The sequence below is a fragment of the Trachurus japonicus genome, chromosome 1 (assembly GCF_045865225.1).
Source record: "Trachurus japonicus isolate A0001 chromosome 1, Traja_1.0".
NCBI classification, from domain to species: Eukaryota; Metazoa; Chordata; class Actinopteri; order Carangiformes; family Carangidae; genus Trachurus; species Trachurus japonicus.
Window position 1 is genome coordinate 3,817,220 of NC_140907.1, and position 27,320 is coordinate 3,844,539.

The 27,320-nt window shown below is 41.5% G+C and overlaps 1 protein-coding gene across 3 annotated transcripts; it reads right to left on the bottom strand.

Annotated features, from left to right (window-relative positions):
- Positions 1-1,554: 1,554 nt before the first annotated feature.
- On the bottom strand, positions 1,555-25,878 carry nt5c2b (5'-nucleotidase, cytosolic IIb). 3 transcript variants are annotated; one of them, XM_085787930.1, is made up of 18 exons: positions 25,692-25,878; positions 24,037-24,157; positions 19,796-19,869; positions 12,220-12,337; positions 11,783-11,878; positions 11,606-11,697; positions 11,416-11,473; positions 10,729-10,822; positions 8,987-9,040; positions 8,725-8,808; positions 7,454-7,495; positions 7,232-7,339; positions 6,372-6,438; positions 5,857-6,027; positions 5,408-5,459; positions 4,974-5,034; positions 3,911-4,087; positions 1,555-2,120 (listed from the first exon to the last, which is right to left on the bottom strand). In XM_085787930.1, exons 2-18 carry the CDS (start codon positions 24,135-24,137, stop codon positions 1,848-1,850), a joined length of 1,722 nt encoding a protein of 573 aa, XP_085644056.1. In that variant the 5' UTR covers positions 24,138-24,157; positions 25,692-25,878; the 3' UTR covers positions 1,555-1,847. The 3 variants fall into 3 exon arrangements, with proteins under 3 accessions (XP_085644056.1, XP_085644181.1, XP_085644124.1); XM_085788055.1 differs by having other exon boundaries at positions 1,607-2,120; positions 24,037-24,147; positions 25,683-25,784; XM_085787998.1 differs by lacking the exon at positions 25,692-25,878 and adding an exon at positions 24,268-24,285 and having other exon boundaries at positions 1,607-2,120.
- Between the last annotated feature and the right edge of the window lie 1,442 nt (positions 25,879-27,320).

A 27,320-nucleotide genomic window follows, 5' to 3' on the forward strand; every position in this document is an offset into this window, starting at 1 on the left:
GTCTTTGAAGCTAATTTCCTAATTTATCCCAAGGATCTGATTCTACTACACTGTCTTTTGTCATCAGTATACCAGCAATCTCACTGCATAAAAGTGCAAAACGTTTTTTTTTTAGGATATTGGAACACTTATTTACTGATTTTCTGTGCATATTAAAAATGTAAATGGCACATACACCCACGTAATCTCTACTATGCCAAACCTTTTGTTTTTCAAGGTTGATTTTGCTTTTTTCATTTATAAATCATTAATGTTTTGTGGAAATAGTTGAGATTTGAAATGTTCAAGGGCTTTAAATCCAATTAGCTCAGTTGTTAAGAAGTAGTTAAGAGAAAATGCAAAGAGCAAGTGCTACAGTATCACTCAGAGCTCAGCCAGTCCTCCAGTAGTAGAACAACTAGAACCAACACATTAAATGGTCATTTGACAGTGTTCAGAAGTGCAACAGGAGAGTTCAATCTGCACTCAGCCCCTCACAACGCCTACAAGTGTGTCAGTAAAAGAAAAGAAAAGAAATTAAACAACAACAAAAAAAGAATTAAACAAATCAAGCTCATCCCAGTGTGAAGCCAGGAACATTTACTGAACTGAGCTTTGTACTGCACATCTTAAACCTCACCTCCTTGCATACAGCAGCCACTCTCACCTCCTTACACACTTAACCAAAAAAAAACAAAAAAAACCCACAAACACACCACACATCTATAAGTTGCGCATATTTCACATCCCCCTATCAAAATAAACCCTCTGAAATGATCAAAGACGTTGCTCAAGTTTCACCTTCCGAAATCACCAAGCTGAAAAAAATACTGCACGTTAGCTGCTCGTGGCTTAAACCATGAACTGGTTACATGGCTGATGGCTATTTACAGAAACACGGCTGTAGTTCAGGGTTGTCATAGAGACTATTGGTATAAAACACGGTTACAGTACTCTGTCGTCATTGTTGCTTGGTAACAAAATATCTCTCCAACAGCCACTTGTGTACCACATGTTCTCTCAAACAAACTTCAAACTGCATCTGGTTATTGATCGCCAGCTTGTGCTTCAGTTTAGTACAATGGATCCTCAGCTTGCTGTCACTCAGGATGCTACAGGCTGAGTGCGTCTACTTTGGCAGACACACACACAGACACATGCGCGCACCCTCACACACGTGTGAGAACAAAATGACTACTCTAGAAATGACTCAAAAACGGACAAAAAGAAACAAAACGGATGAAAAACTGAATGTTGTTCCCATGTTGCATAAGCTTTTTTTTCTTTTTTGACACCATAACTAAAAAGTGTTGTTTTTTTTTCATTACAATCTGCATATACTGTGTCAGCAAGGCTAGTGTGTCATGATTAAAACTACACTTTACTGACCAACATCTGTCAACATCTGTTTACTCCACCAGCAGGTCTTAAAAGTCAGCTTATATAAAACACAATAAAAAAAAACGTGATGTTTAATCAAGTGTGTGTTCTATTTGTCAGATGAGACAGACAAATGATACAGAAATCAAATCAATTAAAAACTAATGAGTGTTTTTTTTTCTTTTTTTCTTTTTTATAATGAAGCCAGGAAAGGTTGGATTTTGAGGACCTACAGTTTCCCACCAGTCACATGAACTGTCTCGCTACTGGTCCTTTTTGTACTTTCCTTTGAAAACCCCAGTGTATGTGTGTGTCTGTGTGTGTTTGTGTGCATGCAGAATTAATATATATGTATCTGCACACACACACATATGCACGCATACACACTGGAGTTGTGTTTTCTCCCTGATCACTACCCAACTCTACTGGGAAACGTACAGTAAGAAGGCAGGAGCAGGAACATGGACCTCCACTCCATGTCCACCTGATTACTCCTCCTCCTCCTCCTCCTCCTCCTCTTCTTCCTCCTCCTCCTCCTCCTCCTCCTCCTCGTCATCGTCCTCATCGTGGCAGTGAGTGATCTCCTGGGGAGTGGTGGGGAACAGGTTGGGAGGTTTGATCTCACTGAAGGAGCGAGTCAGCTGGTTGCGTTTACACTCGTGGTCTTTGCAGTCGCTGCAGTGGGTGCGGTTGCGCGTCGCCAGCGGGGACTCTGTGTCGATGTCCACATGAGTGTGTTCAACGGTCGACTCGTGGGGCATCTGAAGGGGGGAGAGAGGACTAAATGTTAGAAAACAACTTGACAACGCTAAATTGATTTTTATGCAGCGCTTCTGTCAGACACCAGATTTTTTAAAAGCAAAGCCTGCATGTTTTATGCTCCTTTCCACCAGAACTAACAGCTGTAAGCAGGTTTTCTTAATGTGTAGGTTCTTAAAGGGATAGTTCACCCAAAATTCAAATGTCACTCATTATCTACTCACCCTCATGTCGACTAAGAGCTGTGAGAATTTTCAGAGTCCTCTGTGCCTTCTCTGAGTTACGAGGGGGTCCGCGCAGCAGTATTTGTCCATGTAATGGTTGTCAATGGATACCAACTTTCTTCATCCAAAAAGACACACCAAAAAACATCCAAATACCTCAATAGTGCTCGTCTGTAATGTCCCTCTTGTATTGAAGCCCCAACATGAGAAATTGTTCCACCAGTCACAGGAAGAGCAGTGAACTGAGACACTGCGAGCTTCCGCTACAAACAAGCTTAAAATATAGACTTAATTTTTTCTAGAACAATTTCTCATGTCGGGGCTTCAATACAAGAGGGACATTACAGATGAGCAGCATGGAGGTAGTTGGATGTTTTTTGGTGTGTCTTTTTGGATGAAGAAAGTTGGTATCCATTCCTAACCATTATATGGACAAATACTGCTGCGCTGACCCCCCCGGACGGAGGACTCTGAAAATTCTCACAGCTCTTAGTCGACATGAGGGTGAGTAGATAATGAGTGAAATTTGAATTTTGGGTGAACTATCCCTTTAAGGTGAGCTGATAGCTGCTGCAGGACCTATCATGTCTCATCTCCGTGAAATCGTTTTCCAGGACTTTTCCAGGACATTTTGAGCTGCTACAGTTTGACAGACATGAGTTTGTACACCATAAACTGTTTCATCCCCTGTCCCGTTCATGCTTTGGAGAAGTGTTCTTTTTGACAATGGTACCTTTTTTTGTAAATGTAATCAGTTTGTTTCTATGTTTATTCCTCTCTCTCAGTCTCTCTCCCAGAAGTCTGATTTAAAGATGTGCAGTCTATGGCTCTAATTTATGAAATAATCTCTTAAATGCTAAGAAATTATGAAAAATGTATCATAGAACAGCACAAACATGTTTTGGTTTTTTTTGGAAACGAGGGGTCAAATAGAGCTCTGGTAGCTGATGTCATGATGTGATATGTCATTTTCCATGTGTTTTTCATGACTGGTGAATTGGTCAAACGTTTTCCAGGACACGTGGGAACCCTGACTATCCTAGTGCACAGTGACTGTTTCCATCAGTACCAATCTGAGCCAATCAGAGCCTTCGCCAACAAATACCTGTGTCTACAACATTTTACCCAAATGTGATGAAACCTTTTCATTTATTGTTTTAGTGAGTTTTTGGACCAGTGCTCTAGAGACACATAACCAACCTCCACTGAATGCTGCAGCTCACATTTTGTTACAAAACAGTTCTCTGACAGTATAGGTGGGAGAGAGAGGAGGGCAAGTGTAGTGCTGCTCAGATACAGTTAGATAGCGATGAGTTATTCCAACGCAATCTGCCGTTATGCAGTAAGGAATGAATGAGACTCATATTTGCGCTGTCACAGGACAAAATGTTATAAACCAAAAATTTGAGAGAAAAGCATCTACAGAGTCCAAATGTCCTGTAAAGATTTTGAATTTAAATCAACAAGACTTTCATATCTGTGGCAGCAAAGTGTATGGTGGCGTTAGTGCTGACCCTTGAGAGTGAGTGGTTTCGTTCAGCGCCCTCGCCTCACAGTCACATACTCACCAGCACGTGTGCAGCTCTGAAGAGGTAGCTGAAGGGGTAGTACAGCAGGTTGATGAAAGAGGCTGCGTACAGGTCGGCGTAACGCATCACCTGGGAGGCAAACAGAGTCTGTCTGGAGCCGCTGCGGAAGAGGCTACCCATCATGCCGTAGCACATGTCCATGTCATGTGTCACTTTCTAAAGGAGCGAGAGGGAGAAGAGAAGATCAGTCAGTCTGATGATGTATGTTTACCCGCTTCATAAAACAGCTTCACCCTGAGCAGTACTGAACCTTTCTGATGGACACTGCAATTGTACTTCTTTAAAGGGATAGTTCAACATTTTGGCAAATTGGCCCATTGCCATAATCCCTATACATAGCAGTAGGTTCGTACCTTTAATTGTCGGTGCAACGGTGGAGCAGAGCCGTGAGCTGCTCAGAGCTACGCTACGGAAGCTAATGGGATTTCTTGGTTTCCCTCATCAAACTCATCAAATACACAATCCAACAACTCCAAAACGCTCTGGTGGACAAGTTGTGACCTGCACATTCACCACGCTATGAGATAATAACAGAACGTTACCAGACAGAGTTGTTTTAGAGGTAAATTCATGTAAAACAGCTGATGCGTGTTGCCTTCAGGGGCAGTTCTTCAGCAAGCAGACTCTGTATTTGCCTCTAAAACAACTGTCTGGTAACGTTGTGTTATTATCTCATAGCGTGGTGAATGTGCAGGTCACAACTTGTCCACCAGAGCATTTTGGAATTGTTGGATATTTGATGAGTGAGATGAGTTAAACCAAGAAATCCCATGAGCCTCCGTAGCATAGCTCTGAGCAGCTCGCCGCTCTGCTCCGCCATTCTAAAAATAGCTTGCACCGACAATTAAAGGTAACGAGCCTACTCCTAAAACTATAGAGATTATGGCAATGAGCCAATTTGCCAAAATGTTGAACTATCCCTTTAAAGAACAGTTCATTATTATACTATAGTAAGCACAATGCAAATGTGGGCGCTGATAACTAAAAAATCATATGGAAGGGTCCTCTGTTGTCATAGAAACAGAGGTGATTAAGGGCATACCTTGACTCTTCTCTGAATAGTGCTGATGTCTGGCCTCTCATTACTGCTGCTGTCCAGATGTCTGAGGAAGGACACATAGGGGGGAGAGAGGATGATGAAGTCAAGAGCGAGCGTGGGGGGAGGGGAGGGGAGGGGGGAAGGGGTGGTATTGATATCAGTCTGCTGAAAGGTAATGTGTCAAATAGGTGGCGCAACAGCGAGGAGAGCCAGGCTATAAATAACGGCAGTGAATCAGGTTATCGGGCGGGCGGCGAGCGCCGACCCTTTAGACTTTACCCCATTGACCCCCCTGTTCCCTCTCAGACATGCACTCACACATGCATGCAAACTGTCACTGCAGCGAGCAAAGAGCAGCAAAACTGGTGCAGGAGAAAGTGATGAGTAAGGGGGTTTGGATGTAGTGAGGAAAAGAGTCTAAAGGTCACAGTTCTTACTTGTAGAGTTCAGCCAAGAAAATGTCCAGGCCCTGCAGTTCTTCAAACAACGCTGGAAAACACAAGAAGAAAAGTTAGTCCTCTTGTTTCTGTGCAAGATTTATAGTCTGTATGTCTGTCAGGTTTGACTGTCTGCAGAATCAGACATGTTTCTGTGAGTATGCGCTGTGAGGGACAATGTGACAACCCCTGAGGCTGAGTTCAGACTTTGTATCCGCCGATCTTGATCAAATTTAGCTGATGAACAGCTCTTGTTTTTTTTCTAAAACGTGCAGGTACAGTACGACACTGCAGCTGCTATTCTGGGTCAAGTCTCTGCTCACATTGTTTTCCAATGCACTTGCAATTCTTGGAAAAATGTGAACAACATTGACTATACAGTCAAACTGGTATGTCGGCATGTGATTGCGTGCGTGGGTCTGTGTTTGTGTGTTCCTCTGCAGGCTCACAGCTCTTGTCGGTCCACACGTGCAGCTCCTGGGCCAGCTCAGGTATGACCAGGAACGTCCTCCAGCCCTGACGTTTCTTGGACTTGAGGATGTCTCCAAAGATATGATCCCCGATGTAGACGATGTCCTTCCCCTTGGCCCCCAGCAGGTCGCACACGATGTCTGACGAACCTAGACGACAACCACAGCCGTTACAGAGACTGATCACTGCCTCACACACTGAGCTACTGAGCTGTTCTTGTTTTGGGATTTTCTGTTGTTTGTTTATCTGTTTATTGAAGGGCCATATAATGTTTTGCCCGTAACTATCTCCATGTCTTATGGTGGACCTAGCAGGTGATGTTATATTACTGGTGAGGGTACTGTTATATTATACTCAGCGAGGTGTTCAATTATCATTTTGGAATAGTTCTACCCTCAATTGTCTTGTCTTTTATTATAATGAAAACTTTCAGTAAATAAACCATGAAAAAACACATAAAAAACTGAGCAGCTGAAAGAAAATGTCGTCTCACCTCCTGAGTAGACGATCCCATGCTGCAGAGGTCCTGTGTAGGTTCCTATCTTCAGACGACCTGTGGTCTGAAATGAGGACGTCACATGACAGATTAGCGAGAGGATTCTTGGTCAGTTGAATGAACATGAATGAAGACAACCGACTAAATTTAAACTATAAAACTATACTTAAGTTTTAAAGGGGTCTTCTATTTGTAGTTTATTTTACTATTTTACCAATGCAGTCGTTAGTCTGTCACTGTTCCACCAGAATAAAGGCGTGATGCAGCGTTAAAGAGAGTGTACACCAATACAACGAGCTCTGCTACTGAGCTGAAACTATTGTGATGTCCCTCATTTGTCATAGTCACTTGAGATGAAAGCGTCTGTCGAATGAGTAAATGTAAATGTTTCCACTCTGAATTGAATCAGAGATGGAATTTCTAAAAATCTAGACTTGGTTGTAAGATCTTTGTCAGGTTCTGTAGCAAAAAATAATTTATTTATTACAAAACCGTGTCAAAACGGTAAAAAGTACAACCAAAGAAATTACAGGGAGTAAAGAGTCAATGGTCAGTTCTGATTGGAGCTCTATAGGAGCTTTGAAAATTCAGTTGTTTTACTGTTTTTTATTGTTTCATTGTCATGATATTGGACATTACCAAATTGGTCATGTTTTATGACCCTCTGCTCATGTACTTTAACATTTCTTATCTATGTATGAACATAAATGAACATATGGCAAAGACTGTTATCAGGTTACAAAGCAAACACACAGCAGGGCTACAGCAAGTCTGGATATGTCCGTCAGTTGTTTGCATGCAGCGCAGCTATTAGCGTTATCAGTGATATCTTCTCTGTGTGTTCTGTGTGCGCTCACCGTGTCGACTTGTCTGAGCACCGTACCCTCCCCGAAGAACAGCGGCTTCCTGGCATCCACCAGGATCAGATCAAAGTAGGACTGCCAGGGTCTGTGGGAGGTACCAGGCTATGGTAGGCACACACACACATACATTTAATTAAAATAGAAAACACAATGTCACCTTGACCTACATTTTTGACACATTTCAAAGTGCGATGAAAAGCAGGGGGGGTGTTTTACCTTGGGGCCATGGGGGAAGTCAAACAGGTATGTCATGATTTTCTGAGGAAAACAAAACACAAAGACTGACGATCAGTTCAATCAGTTCAATGGCAGCAGTGTTTTAAATAACAGCTGCCAACAGTCTCCAAGTAAATCTACAGAATTGATCTCATGATCATCCGTGTTACCTATATGTAACATAACATGTTATCTTATATGCTATAAACCTTTCGGGTTTCAGACCTCACCTGTACATGGTTTTTCATATCTTTCTCCCTATTAAAGGATAATTACCGGTTTTTAGAATCTGGACCTTATTTCTAGCATAAAATACGATCATTTACTCACCCAGATAACTTTGGTGTCATTACAAGTCATTCCGACGAAATTAGCTCCAGCCGAGAATCGCGTATCCGTATAATGCGAGTACACGGGGCAGCGCAATGCAGCCTCTAAATGACACATTATCTGCTGCAAAACTCGTTCATTTCACCAATATTTTGCTATGATACGCTAGTGCTATTCCCCTCTGAGTCCGGGGTTAGCTGTTATCAACATCCGGGGTCTGTAGGTTGACCTACTGACCTCTGACCTGGATGATGTCATCTACGACCGCTGCCCGGCTCATTCTGATAATAATGATTCCGCTTTGGCATTCGGGTCCATTTTTAGTGCAACTATCCAGAGCTTTATTGAGTCCAGGTTGTGGAGAGGAAGCCTGTGGAAGCTGAACTTCATCCAGCTGCTCATTTTGTTCTGACAAGTCAGAAACACGCAGAAACGGACCATAGCATTAGCGGTAGCAACAAGCCACGCCGTGCTGCGGTCGTAGATGACATCATCCAGGTCAGAGGTCAGTAGGTCAACTTCACTGCAGATAATGTGTTATTTAGAGGCTGCATTCCGCTGCCCCGTGTACTCGCATTATACGGATATACGCGGCTCTCGGCTGGATGTAATTTCGTCGGAACGACTTGTAATGACACCAAAGTTATCTGGGTGAGTAAATGATCGTATTTTTGCTAGAAATAAGGTCCAGATTGTAAAAAACGGTAATTATCCTTTAAGAGAGATAAGTAAATGTTTTTGTTCTATTTCATATGTGCAAATAAATAAAGTCTAAGTCTACCACTGCAGTTTCTGAATCACCTAATGTATGTCTGTGCCTCAGCACCGTTGTTGTTCTCTCAAAGCCTTCCCAGAGGATTCAAGTAAATGGCGATGGCGATGACTGTTTGTCCCAAAACAGGGAAGTTTCTATCGCAACCGCACACATACTGTATACTCACATCGGTGTATTTGTAGTCACTGTTGGTCGCCAAGAAAACCTTGGCTACCTCATTCATTCTGCTGAGGAGGAGAGGCAGCTTCCCCTGGTGGGAACAGAGAAGAAGAAAAGACCAAAAGCTCAAGGCATCTTTTCAAAACCAGCCTCTTCACACAGTGACAAAGAATGTGACACTGTGTGTGTGTGTGTGTGTGTGTGTGTGTGTGTGTGTGTGTGTGTGTGTGTGTGTGTTCTCAAACAGTTGATGAATACAAGCAACTCACATCTCTCACTACGTATTTTTCCAAGTTCTCCACCGTCTTCTCCTTCAGAGTACCCTGCAATATGAGACGGAGGGGGGGAAATACAAAAAAAAGAATGCTAATAAATATCTTACTCTTGACTTAGAAGGATCAAAACCAATCCATCCATTCAGTAACAATTAAGAGAGAGGAGTATCAGCAACCACCCCCACACAACAGATGGGAACACGGTGGCATTTAACTGTGGTTTACACAGGATGTGCAGAGCGAGAGAGCAGTAGTGATAACAGCAGCGATATCACAGCAACATCTTTTCAGTTGATATAAAAAAGAAGCTCTACAAGCTGCTAAATGAATCAAGACTGGGATGTTTTTGTCTTGCATCGTCCTCACACCCCGGCTCTTTGATTCTACGGCCCTGACAGAAAAAACACACATCCAGCACAGATGTTTTAGGGCTTTTTGGATATTAATAGCACCCAGAGCACGATGATCTGTGACCTCGGTGACTCCCTAACCTTTGGCTTGTTGTCAACATTCAGTGAGCTCCTCCCTCTGGCCCATGCTACATGACAAGTATTCTTTATATTATCTTGATAAGCTGTGGTGACCCGTTGTCCCGGGAGATACAGCCTTGTGTGCTTTCTCTGTTTGGTTGGTCTCGCTTGAACTCTGGTGTGTTGAGTTTGTTCACGTGAAACTCTGGCGCAGATTAAAAAATGTTTACAGGATGTTGTCCTAGTAGATAAGTGATTTTACCAAGAGTTATTTAAACCCATCTCCTGATCTGAGGGCTATCAATGTGTGTTGTACTTTATCGTATCTTATACCTATGTGCAATCCTTTAATCAGCACAAGTGTGGAGATTTTCCTGATGTATCATAAGTGAGAGGGAGTTAAACAAGAGATATAACTGCATCCTCCTCTGTGTATATTAGTTTTAGATTAGATATACAGTATATATCAGCAACTGTTCATCTCTGCCTGGTCTAACTGAACTAGGGATGTCACAATTACTTGTTTTCACAATTAATCGCAGTATTAAACACCAGGATTATTTAACCGTAAAGGTTCCTAAATACCGTCACTTTCCAAAAAAGATCATGTCAGAACCATGTCGGCAGATCAGCGCAACTCACACGGAACGAAAAGAAAGTTCGACAACAACTGACTGTGTAACTTTGTTGTCATTCCATGCGAGTTGCAGACAGAGACATGCGGGAATCAGTTTGGCAGAGCAAACTGATTCCCGCCAAACAAATGTATTTAGTCGATGACGGCTCGTCAGCACTGTCAAACATGCTGCAATGTAATAGTGGCCAAACAAGGAAATATTTCTGATATGAATCATCACCTGCGGGATACCCACCCAGCTCTCTAAGCCAAAGTAAAGGTAAATACACAGTAACTGGGTTAAATTACCTTAATTACCTCAATTTAGCTTTTGACTATTTGATTTTACACATTATGTTGTAAAATAACAATCGTATTAATCGTGATAATTGTGATTATTTCTCCGACAATAATCATACCAAGAAAATCTATAATCGTGACATCCCTAAAGTGAACCCAACAGGTGTGACAGGTAATCTACGTTCTGCTTCATGGTAGATTTACATGAGCACTGATCATCTTCATGACCAGGCAGAGGGCAAACAGACTGGGGGTCAGATTGGGTGACAGTCGGGCTGGAACGTGAAACATATGTAAACGTCAGTCTCTAAACAGCTGACAACGCTGAGGTTAACAACATCACAGCCGACCTTGAAGTGGACCCAGTCGACGGCGTCGCGGACGTCCTGGAACATGCTCTTGTAGGACATGAAGAGGTCTCCGTTTTTGAAGCCCGTTTCACAGCTGGAGGAGAGGAGCAGAGACACACACGTACACAGCCGTCGCACAGGCCACATCTTTACAGAAGGTTTTCAGAAACATGACATTTGTTTTTTGTTTGCTTTTAAATGGGATAGCCTTCCCTTGTTGGAGGGGTCCCCAGCCAAACAGGAAAGCATTCTCCCCCTAAAAGACCAACAACCAGGTTTCAGAGGACAAAGGACATGCAGCCATTCCAGATTACATTCTCAACAAATTTACAGGCCATGTTTATACCTCATTACAGCTACATTTAAAAGATTATCTTTTGGTTATATTATCAAGATTTCATTCTCTGTAGATAGTAAAAAAAAAAGAGTCCATGCTTTTCTATAATTAGTAGAGACAGAGATGAATTAATTGTTACGGAAAATGAAAAGCAGACCGGTTCTCCGACTGAACTGCTGTTTTAATTTCCATTTTTAAAAAGATTAGCTGAGATTAGCGGCTGAGACACCTGTGCCCTCCCATGCTGCAGGGCTTGCTCTCGACCCAGTTTGGCTTGCAACTGTCTTTGTGTCACCATGCGGTGTCCAGAAACTTGTTGCATGATAGATAAAGCAACTAAAAGATTTTACCTTGTGTATCTGTCACAGTTGGAGAAGAAATCCACCAGGCAGGCAAAGAGGTAGGTCTCTGTGAAGAAAAAAAAACAGACAAGCTGTCAGTCATGTTGTGGCTTGAGTAAACTTATAAATAATACCTTCTTACTATGTATTTACTCTGTAACAGTCCCATGGTGTTCTCCTTTGAGTGTAGAAACTTTACCTGGCAGGTTGAAGAGTGTGTTAAGGATATAAAAACGCTCTGTATCATCTCTCTGGATGAACTTGTTTGGGTACCGTTCACGGATCTCAGGGCTGAGAAAACAAAAACTAAATCTTAGAAAGCGATACACTGGTTGGAAGTTGGCAGAAGAAGTATTTTCTATTTGCCATCGCTCACCCTCGGAGAAAGTTGAATCCATGGACACAGACCAGAATGTTACCATAGGCATCAACCTTCAACAGATTTCCATACATGGTATCGAACACAAGGCCCCTGAGAGCGGAAGGAGAGAAACAACCGTTTAAGTCTATAAAACAGAACTAAAATAACCGTACCAACTTGACTGTAACTGATCATAACATCTGGCATTTTAACTGCAGTCATTTGTGTTGTGATTACAGCTCTTATCAGGATAGGAGAGGGGCTTGTCCCGTCAAATAAACAGAAGTGGAACAGGTTATGTTATTTTGTTAAGGCACTTATACTCTATAAACTGACATTTGAATGTTCAAAGGGCTAAAAAGACATGAGAGGAGGCGACAGACGCAGCAGTTTGCCATTAACCCGGTGACCGTCACGGTGACCGCCGTGTGCTCGCGTGTGATGGGTCTGACCTGGTGGGAAAGGATGGGTCATATACGAAGCTGAGCAGCTCCTGGGGGTAACCAATGGAAACCAGACGCTCCACTGTTAGCTCAAAGCCGAGCGACTCGTACTCCGGTGACTTGTACACTGGAAGACAAACACATACACACAGTTTGACATTTTACACCAATATCAAATCACAAAAAGATCAAGATGCTACAGTTTGGTGAATTAGCTCCTCAAAAAGAGAGACACTACAGGTGAATAGGGTAAAAAAAATTACAGATATCACCATGAAACGTCCTGAGTTTATCACTTACATTGAGACAAACATTTTTTGTATTACAAGTTTTGTCAAATTTTATGTTTAAATATGTAAATGAGGCAATATCTGATGAAATATGCGCTAATTTGCATACATCTCCATAACAGAAATCTGAACAATGGATAAAGCCCCTTTCAAAATTCTTGTTTTATTTTGTTGACATATTAGAGTCAGAAGTTTTTACAGAGGGGAACTTGGATATCTCTTTTTATCACTCTGTAAATGAGAAAATACTGTCACCAGCCCAAATCTAATATCTAATTTCGCCATGTTTTTAGGAATAAAACGTTGCACAAACCAGGCTGTGAATGATATATCAACAAAAACCTCTGTCGAAACCTTCAAAATATAAACAGGAATAAAACTGGAAGGTTTGGTGTCTCTGTGCTGCTGAAGTGGAGATTTCTAACTCAGAGTCTGAGGAAAAACTAATTTTGAGAAAACGGCTTTTAAGGATCTGTACCATAAAATTCCATAGATTGTTATTGTCAATCGTACTTTTATGATTTGTTGCTGATACAGAGAAAATGACAATTTTTGGAGCCTACATCATTGTTCAGGAGAGAGAGAGCTTTACAATGATACCTGACATGACATGGGTCAGACAACAGGCACAGCTCTCAGTATGTCACAGTAGCTGTTAACTTTTAGTGATCAACCAATGAAAGAAAACAAAATGAAGTAAACTAACCACCTTAATGTGGATTTCTACCATTTCTTTCCATTATTCTGAAAGAATGCAAAATAGCCTGAAATCTCAAAATTGATCAGTGCATGAAAAAACAGTGTTTTTGCCTGTAGTGTCCATCCAGCATGTTTGTTCATTACCTAGCTTCTACAAAGCAACAGCGATGAAACAAATAATCTAAACTAAACTATGTACTAAGAAATGAAAATAAATGTTCTTAATCTACATGATAAACAATGTATGTGCAGATTTTGTCCCTGTGGGTGAACATGTTGGTACAAGATGTGACCCACAGGTGAAATTCAAATAAACACTCACATATGTTTCCAGCTAAAGGACACAACCTCTGTGTGATTACATGTCTGACAAGGAGTGATTGGACCTTACTCCTGTTACACAACATGTACATGTGACTTTACATGTACATGCACATGTGAGGGCTAGCTCATCTACTTCACACTCTGTGGTGTTGTGTCCTTTTGACTGCAACATACACACACACACAGACACACAAACTCACTGCCCTTCTCTGTCCTCAACATAAACAAGGGCCTCTATGTTCTACACGCAAATCCACAAAGAAATAAGATCAGGCGTGAAAATGTAAAATTGCTCAACTTTCAGCGGAGGCTCTAACGAACCCAGATGACACCCACACACCCCCACACCCCCATCATATCGCCACCGGTGCCAGATAGCTACGTTAGGGGCCAAAACAGAACCGAACCGAGGGTAGGCTCTGAAAAAAAGAAAGAGGTGGACTGATGCTGGGCTAAGAAAAGGCTGCTGCAGGATTAAAAGGCTATTTGACACTGGGAAAAGAATATGTCAGATGTTATAAATACAAAACAGAGAATGCACTTGTGTTGTTGCCTCGCTTTTCTACACTCCCAGTGGGGCGGTGGGAGGCCCCCGGAGGGAGGGGAAGAAAAAAATTGGCTGATGATGCTCGGATAGAGGACAGTTAGTGGGGGAACAGGGCTGCAGGACAAACAGGAAAACATCTGTGTCCTACTCCGCAAAGAAATGCGAACGTGCGCTTTCTTGGGCTGTTGGTTGAACCACTGGGTCGTACATAGGGAGCGTGTCACCACCTATAACTTGTATATAACAACGGCCGGGGCACCATTTGAGTTTTTATTTTTCAGTTAATTGTACACAATGTTTTTTTGTGTACTGTACGTCATTTTTGGTTCTAGTACTACTTACATAATTACAATTATGTATTACATTTCGTGCAATATCTACACACTTCTGCTTGTGCAACTGGGTGTAATGGGCATCATGCAATACAACCTGGCACTTTAAACTGATGTGTACTTTAGGGCACTGTGCAATACAACTTGGTACCTACAGTATGCACTCCTGCACTTTAGCACTTGTCACTTTAACCCAGCACTTTAGCACTTCATCTCTCAGAAACTCTTATGGTCCCCCTGCCCATGGAAGCGTTTGTCAATATGTTTTATATCATCATAGTCGTCTTTTTGTATTTTTGTTGTCTACATTATTATGTTGTCTACGTTATTATGTGTACTGTCTCTGTGCTGTTTTTATGTTATGGGACTCCAGACGGAAATGAGCATTGCTGCTATAATCTGGCACATTTACATGTTTTTATGTTCATTAATGTGCACTGTCCCATCCAAATAAACAAATAAAGTAAAGTAAAGTAATGAGCGTGCACCGAGTTACGGGGACATGTTGGGCCCAGAAAGCTTTTCTTCTTTGTTGACGCCCCCTCCTCTGTGAGAGTGAGAGTGAGCTTGTTTCTGCATTATTATCACGTAACTTTACCCCCCCCCCCCCCCCCCCCCCGGCTGTGGTCTGGTCTCCCAGCAAACGGACAGTTTGGGCCCTCTGCCCAGAGCAGTAGCACACACCAACTAAAATGCCTTCCTCCCTCCCTCCCTCTCCTCCTCCTCTTCGCTCACCCGTCATATTCCTCTTTGAGTTCCGAGGCGCTACAAAGAAACCTATTTTGAGAGCTGCTTCCCCGCTCTGTCACCTTTGCTATCATCACTCTCTCTTTCTTTAGTTCACTGTCTAGCTTTTTTCACATGTGACCTTGAGACCCTGGTGTGGTGCTCCCTCCCTCCCTCCTTCCCTTTCTCCCTCCCTCCCACACATACAGCTTTGGACATAAAATCAAATCATAAAAGCTGGCCAGTCTGATCATTTACAATGAGGAAGTTATTTTATTACATTGTAATAAAACAAGATTGTTACTACAGGCCACACTCCATCTAACATCTACTCACTACAACTGCTCAACTCAGTGAAACTTCTGTAAACACGGCCTCAGAACCTTACAGTAAATGTCTTTCTTTAACCTCTACAGTAATACACTAGTGTTTGTCAACCTTGGGGTCGGGACCCAACATGGGGGTTGCCTGAAATTCAAATGGGGTCGCCTGAAATGTCTGGTATTTGATACTAAAAAAAATTACTGATAAAAATATATTTTTTAACTAATTATTATTCTTTTTAAAATTATGATGAAAAACACCACGCACAATCTTAATCAACAGTATTCCATACTTTTACTTTCTCAAATATAAATCGAGTTCAAATAAAATGCAGCATATGAAAATATCTGAGCTGGCCCATCTTGATGGAGGGTGTGTGGGGTCGTCAGAAATTTGTGATGACTAAATGGGGTCAGGAGCCACTGCTCTAATATGTATTGACACAAACGATAACGATTAATATCTAAAGATAAGAGTAATGAAAAACAGAGTTGGTTTTGTTTTTTGATAGTTTCACTTGAAAACATTTTTAGCCTATCAAGATATAAAGATTCATCAAGACTACTGTATGCATGTTGTTTGTTTAGATTTGATCAACTTTGCTGCACAGAAATATTCGACATCACCTTCACCCATCTCACCTCCACCCTCTTCATACACATCAAACTGTCCTCGCAATGACCGGCCCTAAAAACCGCTGTGGAATCAAACGTTGACCATGACATCTAAATAACTTCACAATACCGTAATCATTCTTTTTGTCAGAGATGTGACTTTAAAAACTCTACAACCAGAAATCAACTTAGGCTGAAACACTCCACAGAGACACACGACACCGGGCCCAACAGTGTATCCTTTACACACGGAAATTTAGACGCCGCTCACTATTTCAAACGTCGGACTTGCTCGAGCAGTAGCGATCTGCGTGAGTGATTTGTAGATGTGTTTTTCTACAAGAACCCCGCTGGAGGCTAACGGTCATGGAGCGTCCCCTGTTTAAGTAAATAAGACAGCAAAACATCAACAGATGTGCATGTTTGCAACATTCGTGTCGTGTGCACCTCAGAGTTGTGTTATTTTTGCTCGCTGTGTCCTTAACTGTCACTGCACGTCTGTTTTATAGGGCATTTCTCATGCTGTCACTATGCAAATGTAGATGCGGACACACACACACACATGTGGTCATCTACTCAGAAGAAGCGGCCTTAGCTCCGGGCGTATGTTACCTTGTGTCCCTAATGAGATTGTTGCCAGATAATTATACTCCCACTGCTCCGACTGCTGAGGTGTGAGGTGTCTATCTAGAGTTTATAGGCCAGGTCACCTCAGGCCTATGTGTAACATACACCCCACACACACAAGGTAAACAGCCCCCACCCTTCCACTAATAGACTACTGAATCCAAACCGCAGAAAATGTCCCTGGCAGAATTTATCTAAACCGTGTCACACGAAACACCTTCATTAAAAACTAACACCTCAACTGGTTTAATTTGTCTGAGGCCACTAATATGATATGCAAATATAGGACTTTGTCACAGATTTATGATGCTATCAAGCATATTGTGGAGGGGGGGAAAAAAGTGGAGAACTAACTGCACAGCCTCGGGGGCCTACATTCCAGCCAAAAGTCTGTTGGAAAACTAGGACAAAACTGTGTGTTGCTCTCAATGCAATCTGGGCCTGAACGTGTGTTGGAGCAACGTTTTTCTACGATAATATGTTCCCAGTAGGGAGTACAAAGATTAGATGAGGCAATGCTGTTTCATACGATGTTGATTCAGTTCACAAAATCTTACAAATGCACGACGTTTGTCAACGAAATAGCTGAAAGAGTTTGAGCTCAAGGGATGCACAGCTAGAAAGCTACAACTTTAGACTTTTCTGTGTTCAGGTGATGAATTTAAATCAATAAAGAGAGATACAATAAACTATCTTTGTGTCTCGGGCCATGGTCTTCCTTCTGTCACACAGATAACAAGCATCACCTCAGTATCAGTGTGTGAGGGTTATGTTTACATTTTGGTAAAAACACTGAGCAGCAATATCTGTTTCTGACTAACGCAGTGACTTAAATACAACACAAATCATTGGTGTGACATGATAATACGTCATCGGTGATCTAGGACGCTCAATCATATCAACATTTTCTTAATTACGATGAGCCATGGAGTCCTACATGAACATAAAGTGCTGTGTCAAGGTTCGAATAGATTTGATTATTTCAAATGAGAGACTGTCAGTCCGTTTCTCACGGGTTTTATGTAGACTGTGCTCATCTTGAAAAACGTAATGACACGTGGCTCTGGATTTAGCAACAGTTGAATCTGTCAAGGTTCAAACAGATTTGATTATTTCAAATGAGAGACTGTCAGTCTGTTTCTCACTGGTTTGATGTGGACTGTTCTGTGCTCATCTTGAAAAATGTAATGCCATGTCGCTCTGGATGTAGCAACAGTTGGTTAATGACGACTATGAAGGGAAATGCTTGTGTCAATCAAATGTGACCAACACCCACATAGTCTTAAGTTTTCAAACTCAACCATACCTGAGATTTACTGATATTCTAAGGTAATTGTTGCTAAAGAAGTTATAAATAAGAGGCTTTAAAGGAAAGTTTACAGTGTGACGTTTGGCTCCTTATGTCCAGGTGCACTGTGGGAAATTGACAAACCCAGTAAGACTTCATATTTGCCAGTTTGAAAAAACAGTAATGAGAAACTGAGAAACCTTTCCTAGACTTCCTTTGACCAACGATGTGGATCTTTGTCATAAACATCGGCTTTACAGTGACATGCTGGGTATGAACACTGACACAGGGAAAAGCATTAGTATTGACGAACGACTGTTGACAGGGACTATGTTTGAGGTGTACCGATATATATCTTACATGGACTCCTGCCAGAAACCACCACCTCCCCACCCCCTTCCACTTTCTACAGTCTAGAAAATAAGTCTAAAGGAAAACTTTTTTTTTTTAAAGAGCACACACATCAGGAATTTTACACACGTCTTCATCACAGTTCTGCAGCAACTGTGATTCTTCCTACTCTCTGGAGTTCATGTAGCATTTCTGCGGTCCAGAGCTGAACATCCTCCAGCGATACATGATAGCCACACTTCGAGCAAACATTAACACTTGGTTATGAGCGCCCATAAAGAGAGCCATGTCAACAGCTGAGCGTCCGTGAAATCTCCTGCCCTCGGAACGAGGACCGGGGGTACGGAGCCAGAGACGGACTACGAGTGATCCCCGTTATCAAAAAAGCCATCAGCGGTGAACTCAACAAACAAACGTGACCTACTTCTCAAAGTAAGGGTAGATTTATTTATAGAGATGGGGAGGCCAAAAACTGGAGCTGAGTCACAGAACAAAGTGGCACAAAAAAGAGGATATTTTTGGCCTGGTTACTGGTCAGTTGGAAAAAGAAGACCTATCTGAAACTGTGTGTACCAGGAAGCTGTGCTCTTTTTTTTTTTTTTTTATCCGAGTCTTCGAGTGTGCTCAATGTGTCACCAACATTGACCTGGTGGCCAATAATATTTTATGGATAACAAGATGGAGTTCAGAGGGAGCTGATAATATAACGCTGATAAGACGGGATACAACTTTAATATCTACATGACGCTCATAAGGAAAGGAGAATTTACTGCTATCAATCAAACAGAAAGTTTATGAGGTCACCATCTTCATTCATCTACTCACTTAGATGAGCAACAATCTTAACACTCGTCTATCACTTCTTTTCTTCCGCTGAGGTACCAGGCTATCCAGTTGGCTCTGGCCCATATAGTCACTTTTTTTAATGCCGAGTCATGATAGCGTCCAGGCTGCCCTGAAGAAGAAGTGCTTCTGAGAGGGCATATTATCAACTCTTGCATTGTAAACACAACGATGGCAGAAGATTTTGGCAAGTTAGTAATGTTAGTACTAACACTGGTTTGTACCAATATAAAAACATAGAAATAGCTGCTGTAACTGACACATGCTCAGTTTGACATGGCTGCATTATTAATATGACAACAGGATGGATGGACAGCTCCATGGAAACTTAGAAGCTGCTATGTAACTTAGACGACCTGCACACTGAAACTAAAAGGTGAAGTTGCACATTGCCGTACATAACCATTATGTTAATTACTGATGAATATAGAAATTGTGTTTGATGAATAAATGTATGGTGCAGCCAGCCAATGACGTGTCGAGGATAATATCTGTCGGTCAAAGGCCCAAAGTGACGTCTCAACATCAAAAGTCAGAAATCCCAAAGACACTCAATGATAAAGAAACAGTTTTGTTTTTAGCACTAGTGGTGATAAGTCAGATGATGTGTATCAACTTACCTGCTAAAGTGTAATCCATGTCAAAGCCAAAGCACTTAATCTTCTCCATTGCCAAGCTTCTGTTGACAAACACTCTGGAAAGAACAAGAGGGAAATGTTTTAGCTGCAATGCAATCTTCAACTATTGGATTAGCTTTTGTTTTAGCAGAATAAAGGAAGAATTTGTTCTCTTGGGAAAATACTGGGCTGGTTCACATACTGAGTTGCCCGATAACACAGCTGAAACACAGTAGTATATGTTCTAATAGGCCTCACTACTCAGCAGGTGAATGAAACACACAGTGAAATGTGAATAATTTGTTCAGACTCTTTGCTTTTTGAATGTATGACTAATATACTGAAAATAAATTATTCTCCCTTTTTGCTGCAGATCCACAGGAGCTCCCTGAAGGACGACTGCAGAGACTGCATAGACTGTCTTGTCTGGCTTCACACTGTGTCAGTGAGTGCTAATGAAAACCATAGTTGAACCCATAATAAGCCAACAATAGAAACAACATAAAAGCCATGTTAAGTAATATTTCAACGTGAATGAATGCAAGATTCAATTTAGGTGTCATTATCTATTCTATTCCAAATTAAAAGTGTAGCTTTATTTCCATCAGTGTCCTTACACTGAGGTTTTGTTTTATATCAAGAATTAGCAAAATGTTTAAAGTAGTTTTACATCGTAACAATTCTAACATGAACATCAACCACTGGAAAAATAAAAACCCACATAATAAGCTGAGCTTGTTGAAGTCTAAATTAGAGCTGAATGTCAAGTACATATTTCTGAAACTGCTATTCTACAAGTGCACCACGCATGTTGGGGAATGATATCAGGCCAATGTCAGGCCAGTAACAATGAATTATTCTGCTTCAGGCATCACAATATCTGAAAATACTGGGACATGAAGTGAAACGCTCATTATCATATCCCTACTTCACAATTTTGGGTTTTATCATACACAGTACTAACAACTTTCTACATAATAACAATAATATTAATTAATAAAGAACTGTGCATAACACGAAAACTTAAAGTCAGTGAGTAATTTAAAATCCGGGGGGCTGCCTTGTGCCTTTTCAGTCTGGGGCTGGGTAAAGCCACAGGGAGTTCACCAAGCTCTAAACATGGGGATGGTAAAACCCTACAAACCTAACCTGAGGAATCTTCCAGGAAACAGCTCTACTGCCCTCATAAATCTGTCAGCAGACCGGGGTCCAGAGTGGGCACAGTGATAGACAGTGTTTACATACCCTGGCTGACACTGCTTCCACAGAAAAGACAGACACACACACACACACACACACAAACACACTGCTATCTTAACTTCAACTGCTGGCACAAACTAACCTATCTTCAACATCTGTGACTGAGCTGAATTGTGTGGCCGTGTTCCTAAATATTTCCACACGGGTCAGTATTTAGTCACACTAAAAAAAAATGTCAGTCAACTAAAGTGGAATAAAAATGTCACACTGAATAAAAAAAACGAAAAAAAAACAAGTTTACATCACTCACAACTACCACAAAAATGTGGCACAAGAACTCAAATAACACAACATTGACTCAGCAAACAAACGTATCATCAATCTGTGACAACGACCTCCCCATATTTAGCAATTCCCAAATCACTTGTGAAATACCTGGCAGCGGATCCATAGTGAACTAGTTCCCATTTAGATCTTAGTCCAGCAGACCACTGGCGATGCATTCTGTGTGAAATTAAACCTCAGTTTGACTCTCCGTTGGTCTGCCCTGCTCCAGCAGCACAGGATAGCTCTGGCCCAGGAAACAATATGCCCCCTCCCTCTCTCTCTTTGCTTTCTTGCCATTCAGAAATTTTCTGACTTGTTGCAAAAATGATTGTGGCCATTCCGCGTCATTCTCTGTTGTTGTGCGCTGTCAGTCAGGGGCTGTTGTTGTGCAGCGTGATGTTTGTGGGCCCTCAAAGACATCCAGAACCATCACAAGTCAGGTAGAATCAAGCAAGCTCCTGTCCCAAGCTGCTCCTATCACTCAACACTACTCACAGGGCTACAACTAATGACATGAATATATTTTATGGAAGCAATATAAGATACAAATTAAAAAAAAAAAAATCTAATATCTGATCGTGAAATTGAATTATTTTATTTTGAAAGCACAGAACTTGTGGCCTAACATTAAAAAAAGTATGTTCACTCTGATCAAATTACAAAATCCATAAACTCAACTTGAGTTATGTTTCTCAAGTTGATTAAATTCAAACGCTACATTTTAACATGAAAACTTCAACATCCAGGCTGCCAGATCACGTCAGTCATTCAAAAACATAATTATATGATTTGAAACTGTTTGAGAAAATCAAAAAATCCACATCTATGAACTCATGAAAAAAAAATCAAATTTCTGAAACTGTAAAACTAGAATAAAATATTTCAATGCCATCATTTCAGCTGAATTTCTACATGATTCGGATTATTTATTTATTTATTTTAATTTTAGCTGCGTCTAAAAATAAGTCAGACCTCATTTTTCCTCTGTAAAATAATGACTTGTTGAAAGCTGAGGTGCTCCTGAACAACCAAAACAAATATACGTCTTTCCTGTCAACGGTGATGAGCGCAGAGCGGCTTTTGCCTTCACCAGTGAAAGGATTTAAATCTAAATCTGTTCTATTTTGTGGTGCTGTTGTCATGACCTCAGGAATAATGATGCCTGTGGGAGGCGAAGTAAAGGACGGCCATAAATGATAAGTAAGATTGTGCCTCTCCTAAGCTCACCCATATTGACAGTGGGTGGGGGTGGGAGGGGATGACTTGTGCTCAGCTTCGACTTTAGCCCCACTGATAAGAGTAATGCCTCAAATAGCCCACATGGACCACGCCACACCTACCAGAGAATCCCTCATGACTTTTACTGCGAGTGCAGCTGTGCAACAATCTGCCAGATTTTTTCCACTGCCTCTAATCTCATGTAGACAGCGACTGATTCAAAGTTTATCTGCGCTGGCCAGCGTCGCCAGCCCTCTGCTATGTGATACACCATTATCAGGGCTCTATCAGACAGCATTGCCCCAGCTGAGCTCTTACTCTGAAGGAATGGCCTTTGTCTGTCCATGAGATGCTCAAAAGGTCATCTTTCACATTCTCTTACATGAAATCAATTAAACAGATGAAGAAACCTGAACACGTTACATGTCACAAATGTTTTGTCGACATCAACGCTGCATCTTTCTTTGTTATCTTCGCGCGTGTGTGTGTTTCTGACATATGTCAGCACAGCGCAGGCAGAGCCAAACGATGACTGATGGTTTCATAAACCCCTTTGAGCACAGCGTGTTACATAATGGTGAGGAAGAACAGTAGTGCCCAGTGGACACATATGACATCGCGTGAGTTAAACATTGAACAACAACACACGTGTTATTACTACAACAAGAAATAAATTCCTTCTTACGTGAGCCAGAAGGCCTAAAGGTCACTTCAAGTCAACTGTCCGTATAACAAAGGAACTCAGTGTCGAAACGGTTTTACGCAAACATCGACGCCCGCTGTGAAAAATCTCAACAGGCTTTGAGTTCATGTACTCTCTCACTTTAACAGTCTGGTGACATTTTGCCATGAGACTGAGAGGAGCTTTGCACAGGAGCCAGAAAACCACACCCAAGACGTTGTGTGTGGAACCACATATGAAAATCTGTTTTTTCTGCCCCAATTCGTTCTCATACACCTATGATAGCACAGAAATAACATTTGATGAGACAGAATGGGAAATACTTACGCGGATAAACACATACATACGTAGATCCTTAATGATCAATGATTATCATGTGGTCTGGGCTTTTGAGCAGTATGAGGAATCATAAAAAACTAAAAACCACTGTGTTTTACAATACATTTATAAGACTGGCCTATTCCATTTTACCATATTACAATGATATTAATAAAGTGAGATACACTGTGGATTTTACATAGGCATTATGGCAACAGGATTAAAAATTCTAGGAAGGCAGCAATGGTGACATTTTAAATGTGGGCATATTAAATTTAAAATAGTGATTCAGAAAATAATTGGACACGCTTTTTGGTCTTTATTACTCTGCTATATCGCGGAAGTAAAAAGACAGATCCTATTTTAATCTTTAATTGCTCAGTGATGCTGAGATTAGTGGTTGTAAAAAAAAAAAACAGGGGTAAGACCTGACTCCACCAGGACAACTAGTGACCACAAATGTTCCAGTCTTACCTGCAAACCATTATGTGCTTCTTACCTGTGGTATGGCTCTCTCCTGTACTTCTTCATCGTCAGGCCGTCCATGTTAGCGGGCAAGTCTGCATAGTTCTGCAGTCTGTCACTCCATGAAGTGGTCATCTTTAAAAAACTTTCAGTGTCTGGGGAGAAACAACAGGTAGAGAACAGGATCAATATGCAAACTGAGTTAACAGTGTGAAATGGAAGTTTAATTCAGGTATTTCTTTTGGATTGGATTAACAAGACTGACTGGAAAACAAAACAACTTTCAACTTGTCAGCTCGTTCTCTCTCTCTCTCTCTCTCTGCTGAACCGAACATTTTACATGTGATTACCGGATTATGACAGCTATGATCACCCTCAGCCAGGAAGGGGCGTCATCATCAGAAATAAATAAAACAGGTCAGACCTGTGGGTTGTTTTTGCTGCAGAGATGACTGTGCCCCAGCAGCCGGGTCTGTCTAATAATGAACACACAGCCTGACACAAACACTAAACACATCCCCTCTGCCTGACTTTGCCTTGTGAGTGAAAAAGGCAAAGTCAAAGGACAAAGCTGTGCAGCAGCAATGTGGACCTGCTTTTAGGCATACTGTTGCATGTTCACATCCTCCTCCTCCTCATTATTATTATTTATTTATTTAAGGCCCATTATGAGGCCTATTATTATTATTATTGTTATTATAGCTAATGCCTTTGTGACAACTTGGCCTATGGGGTGAAGCTGGTCCACAGGGGTCTGAGGCAGGGCCGTTACATAGGAGAGAAAGGTGATGATAATTCTAGGGGCCCAGCGCCCAGTGGAGCCCACAAAAAAACTCCAGTAGTCTAATCTTTGTATGACTGATTTATTCTGCATAAGAAGACCCTGACTAATGCTGCATTAGCATCAAAACAAAGTAGGCTAAATAAAAAATTATAATACACGTAGTCTAAGAAAAAAAAACTGGAAAAGTTAGGGGGTAGGGGCCCATTTTAGTATTCTTTAAGGGGGGCCAGAATTCCTAGCAACGGCCCTGGTCTGAGGGCTGCTCCGGGGCTTTGATTCAGATTCACTCTTTAACACTGTAAATCTGCACCAGTGCTCCGGAGCTGTGAGCAAACAGCCCAGGCAGGCTCTCTGCCCCGGGCCGGTCTGTCTGTGGAGAGAGGAGGAGGAGGAGGAGGAGGAGGTCGACGTTTGCAACAACACTGCACGGACTGAGCTGCCTGCCACAGCCACTCGTCCTTTCTGTTTACGTAGCCTATTATCTTTAGCTGTTAATTATTCAAATGTAGGACAGTTCAGCGGTGTCTGTGGCGTTGGTGACTGTGACGAGCTCCTAGCTTAAGCTGCTGTTCTAAAAGTATCCTCATTCCTCACAAGATAAGAGCAGAGAGAGTAAAGCCCATTGTTCGTGCGGGTTGGAAAACAAATAAGGTCCCGTTGTGTGTGTGTGCTGAAGTGTAGGGAGCTAGCTAACACTGAGCTCAAACAGCCCGTTTCCTTTCCTGCTCTTTTCTTTGCTCTGACATTGACGAGAAGGAGGACAGCCTGCAGTGGTCCGGATGAAAAGAAAGCTAACGGGTTAGCTTTGAAAGCTAAAAAAAACAAAAAAAAAAAAAACACAAAAGCCACAAACAGCCTGAGCAGATTTGCCTGCGTTTAGCGGTGACTGGCATTACTGTACTCACCTCCGAGTTCCTGAATACAACAACTGCACCGTCCGTCGGTCTGAGCATGCGCCTGGAGCCGAGACAAACTCTCACTAAAAATGTCTAATGTGGGTTTTTCTTGGAGAAAGCTGCAGTCTAAGCTGGGGATGTGTACACTGTACAGACAGGCAGTAGATGAGTGTCTCTGCTGAGCTTTCTCTCTCTCTCTCAGCTACCAGCTGTTGTTATGAGACGTTCAAGGGGCGGTGTTTACTCTTGTCTGTCATCAGGAGGCGGGACTATCTGTCGTCGTGGCACACGTATGTGACGTGTGCATCAAAGTCAAGACAAATATCTAAATGAATTAAATTCATACATTTTATGTTGAATGAATGCATTTGCACATTAGCTCGTTTATTCATTCAGCATAGCCTATATCCCCTTGCACAGCTGGACAAAGGACAAGAGCTCTAAATGATGGGGAGGAAAGGGAGCTTGCACCAAGTTAATCTAGCCCACATGCATTTGCAAAAGTTAAGGTGAAACATCTGTAACACACGCAGACCCTTCACCTCCACTCATGCATGTTTTGCATCCTATAACTCCACTTGTCCTTGATGGCTTTTCCCCCTCATTCATCAGCTGAAGAAGGGCTCAGATAGTTCAGTGATATAGTTGGTATGGACCCAATCAGGAACTGGGATCTTGAAGCATCCTATGCACTGAGCAAGCATGGGAAGTAGGGGAGACCGGGGACAGTAGCAACAGGGGATGGTTGCAACATGTCATTTTTCTCCAATCATGAACAAGCTAGAGTGATGATACTCACACTGCACATGCTTAGTTGGATTCCCCCCCTTGCAGAGAAAAATCAGTTGAATTCAAAAGATGCTCCAGGATTTATTGCAAAAAAACTGTTTTTGAGGTATGAAAGTATTTTTTTCTTGAGCTTTGTTTTTGTTAAAACTGTTGTCACTCTTTTTGTGATTCTGCTCAAACTTATATGGTTTAAAGGAGTGACATGTTAACTTTAAGGTGATATGATTAGCATGTATCAAGAGCACTTTGTTTAGCTAGCACATGGGGTTTCATCATGGCTGACCGGACGGGGATAGTTGCAACTGTCCCCGTGCAATATATGAATATAAAAACAGACCACAAAACAGTATTTTGACATAATTTTTTTTTTACTGTTGTATTACTAATATTAAAATGATGAGAGAATAAATGACAATGGCAATATAAAAGTTATTCCCACACAAATTGTTCCATCCATCCTATGTCACTGAAAGTCTTTTTTTTTCAATTTGAATATTTTACATCTGCATATGCAGTAATTCCTCCTCATCTAGACAAATCTATACTGTAATTGCCATCTGATCAAAGCTGATTAATAAATAACACTATAGAGCTTAACATTTTTGATAATAATCCTTTTACTAGACATGAAATATTGTATTTGTAACATGTTGCAACTGTCCCCGGGCCCGGGGTCAGTTGCAACATCTGACTCCTTACACTCAAATGCAAATTGTGAAGAATGTGGATTCTGTAATCATCTATTGATTGTGTTGACTATTAACAGACAAATGTAAGTTTATTGTATAAAAATGTGGTTTGTCTAATCCAAACCGTCTCTGAGTAAGAGAGCCAAATGCAAAAAGTGTT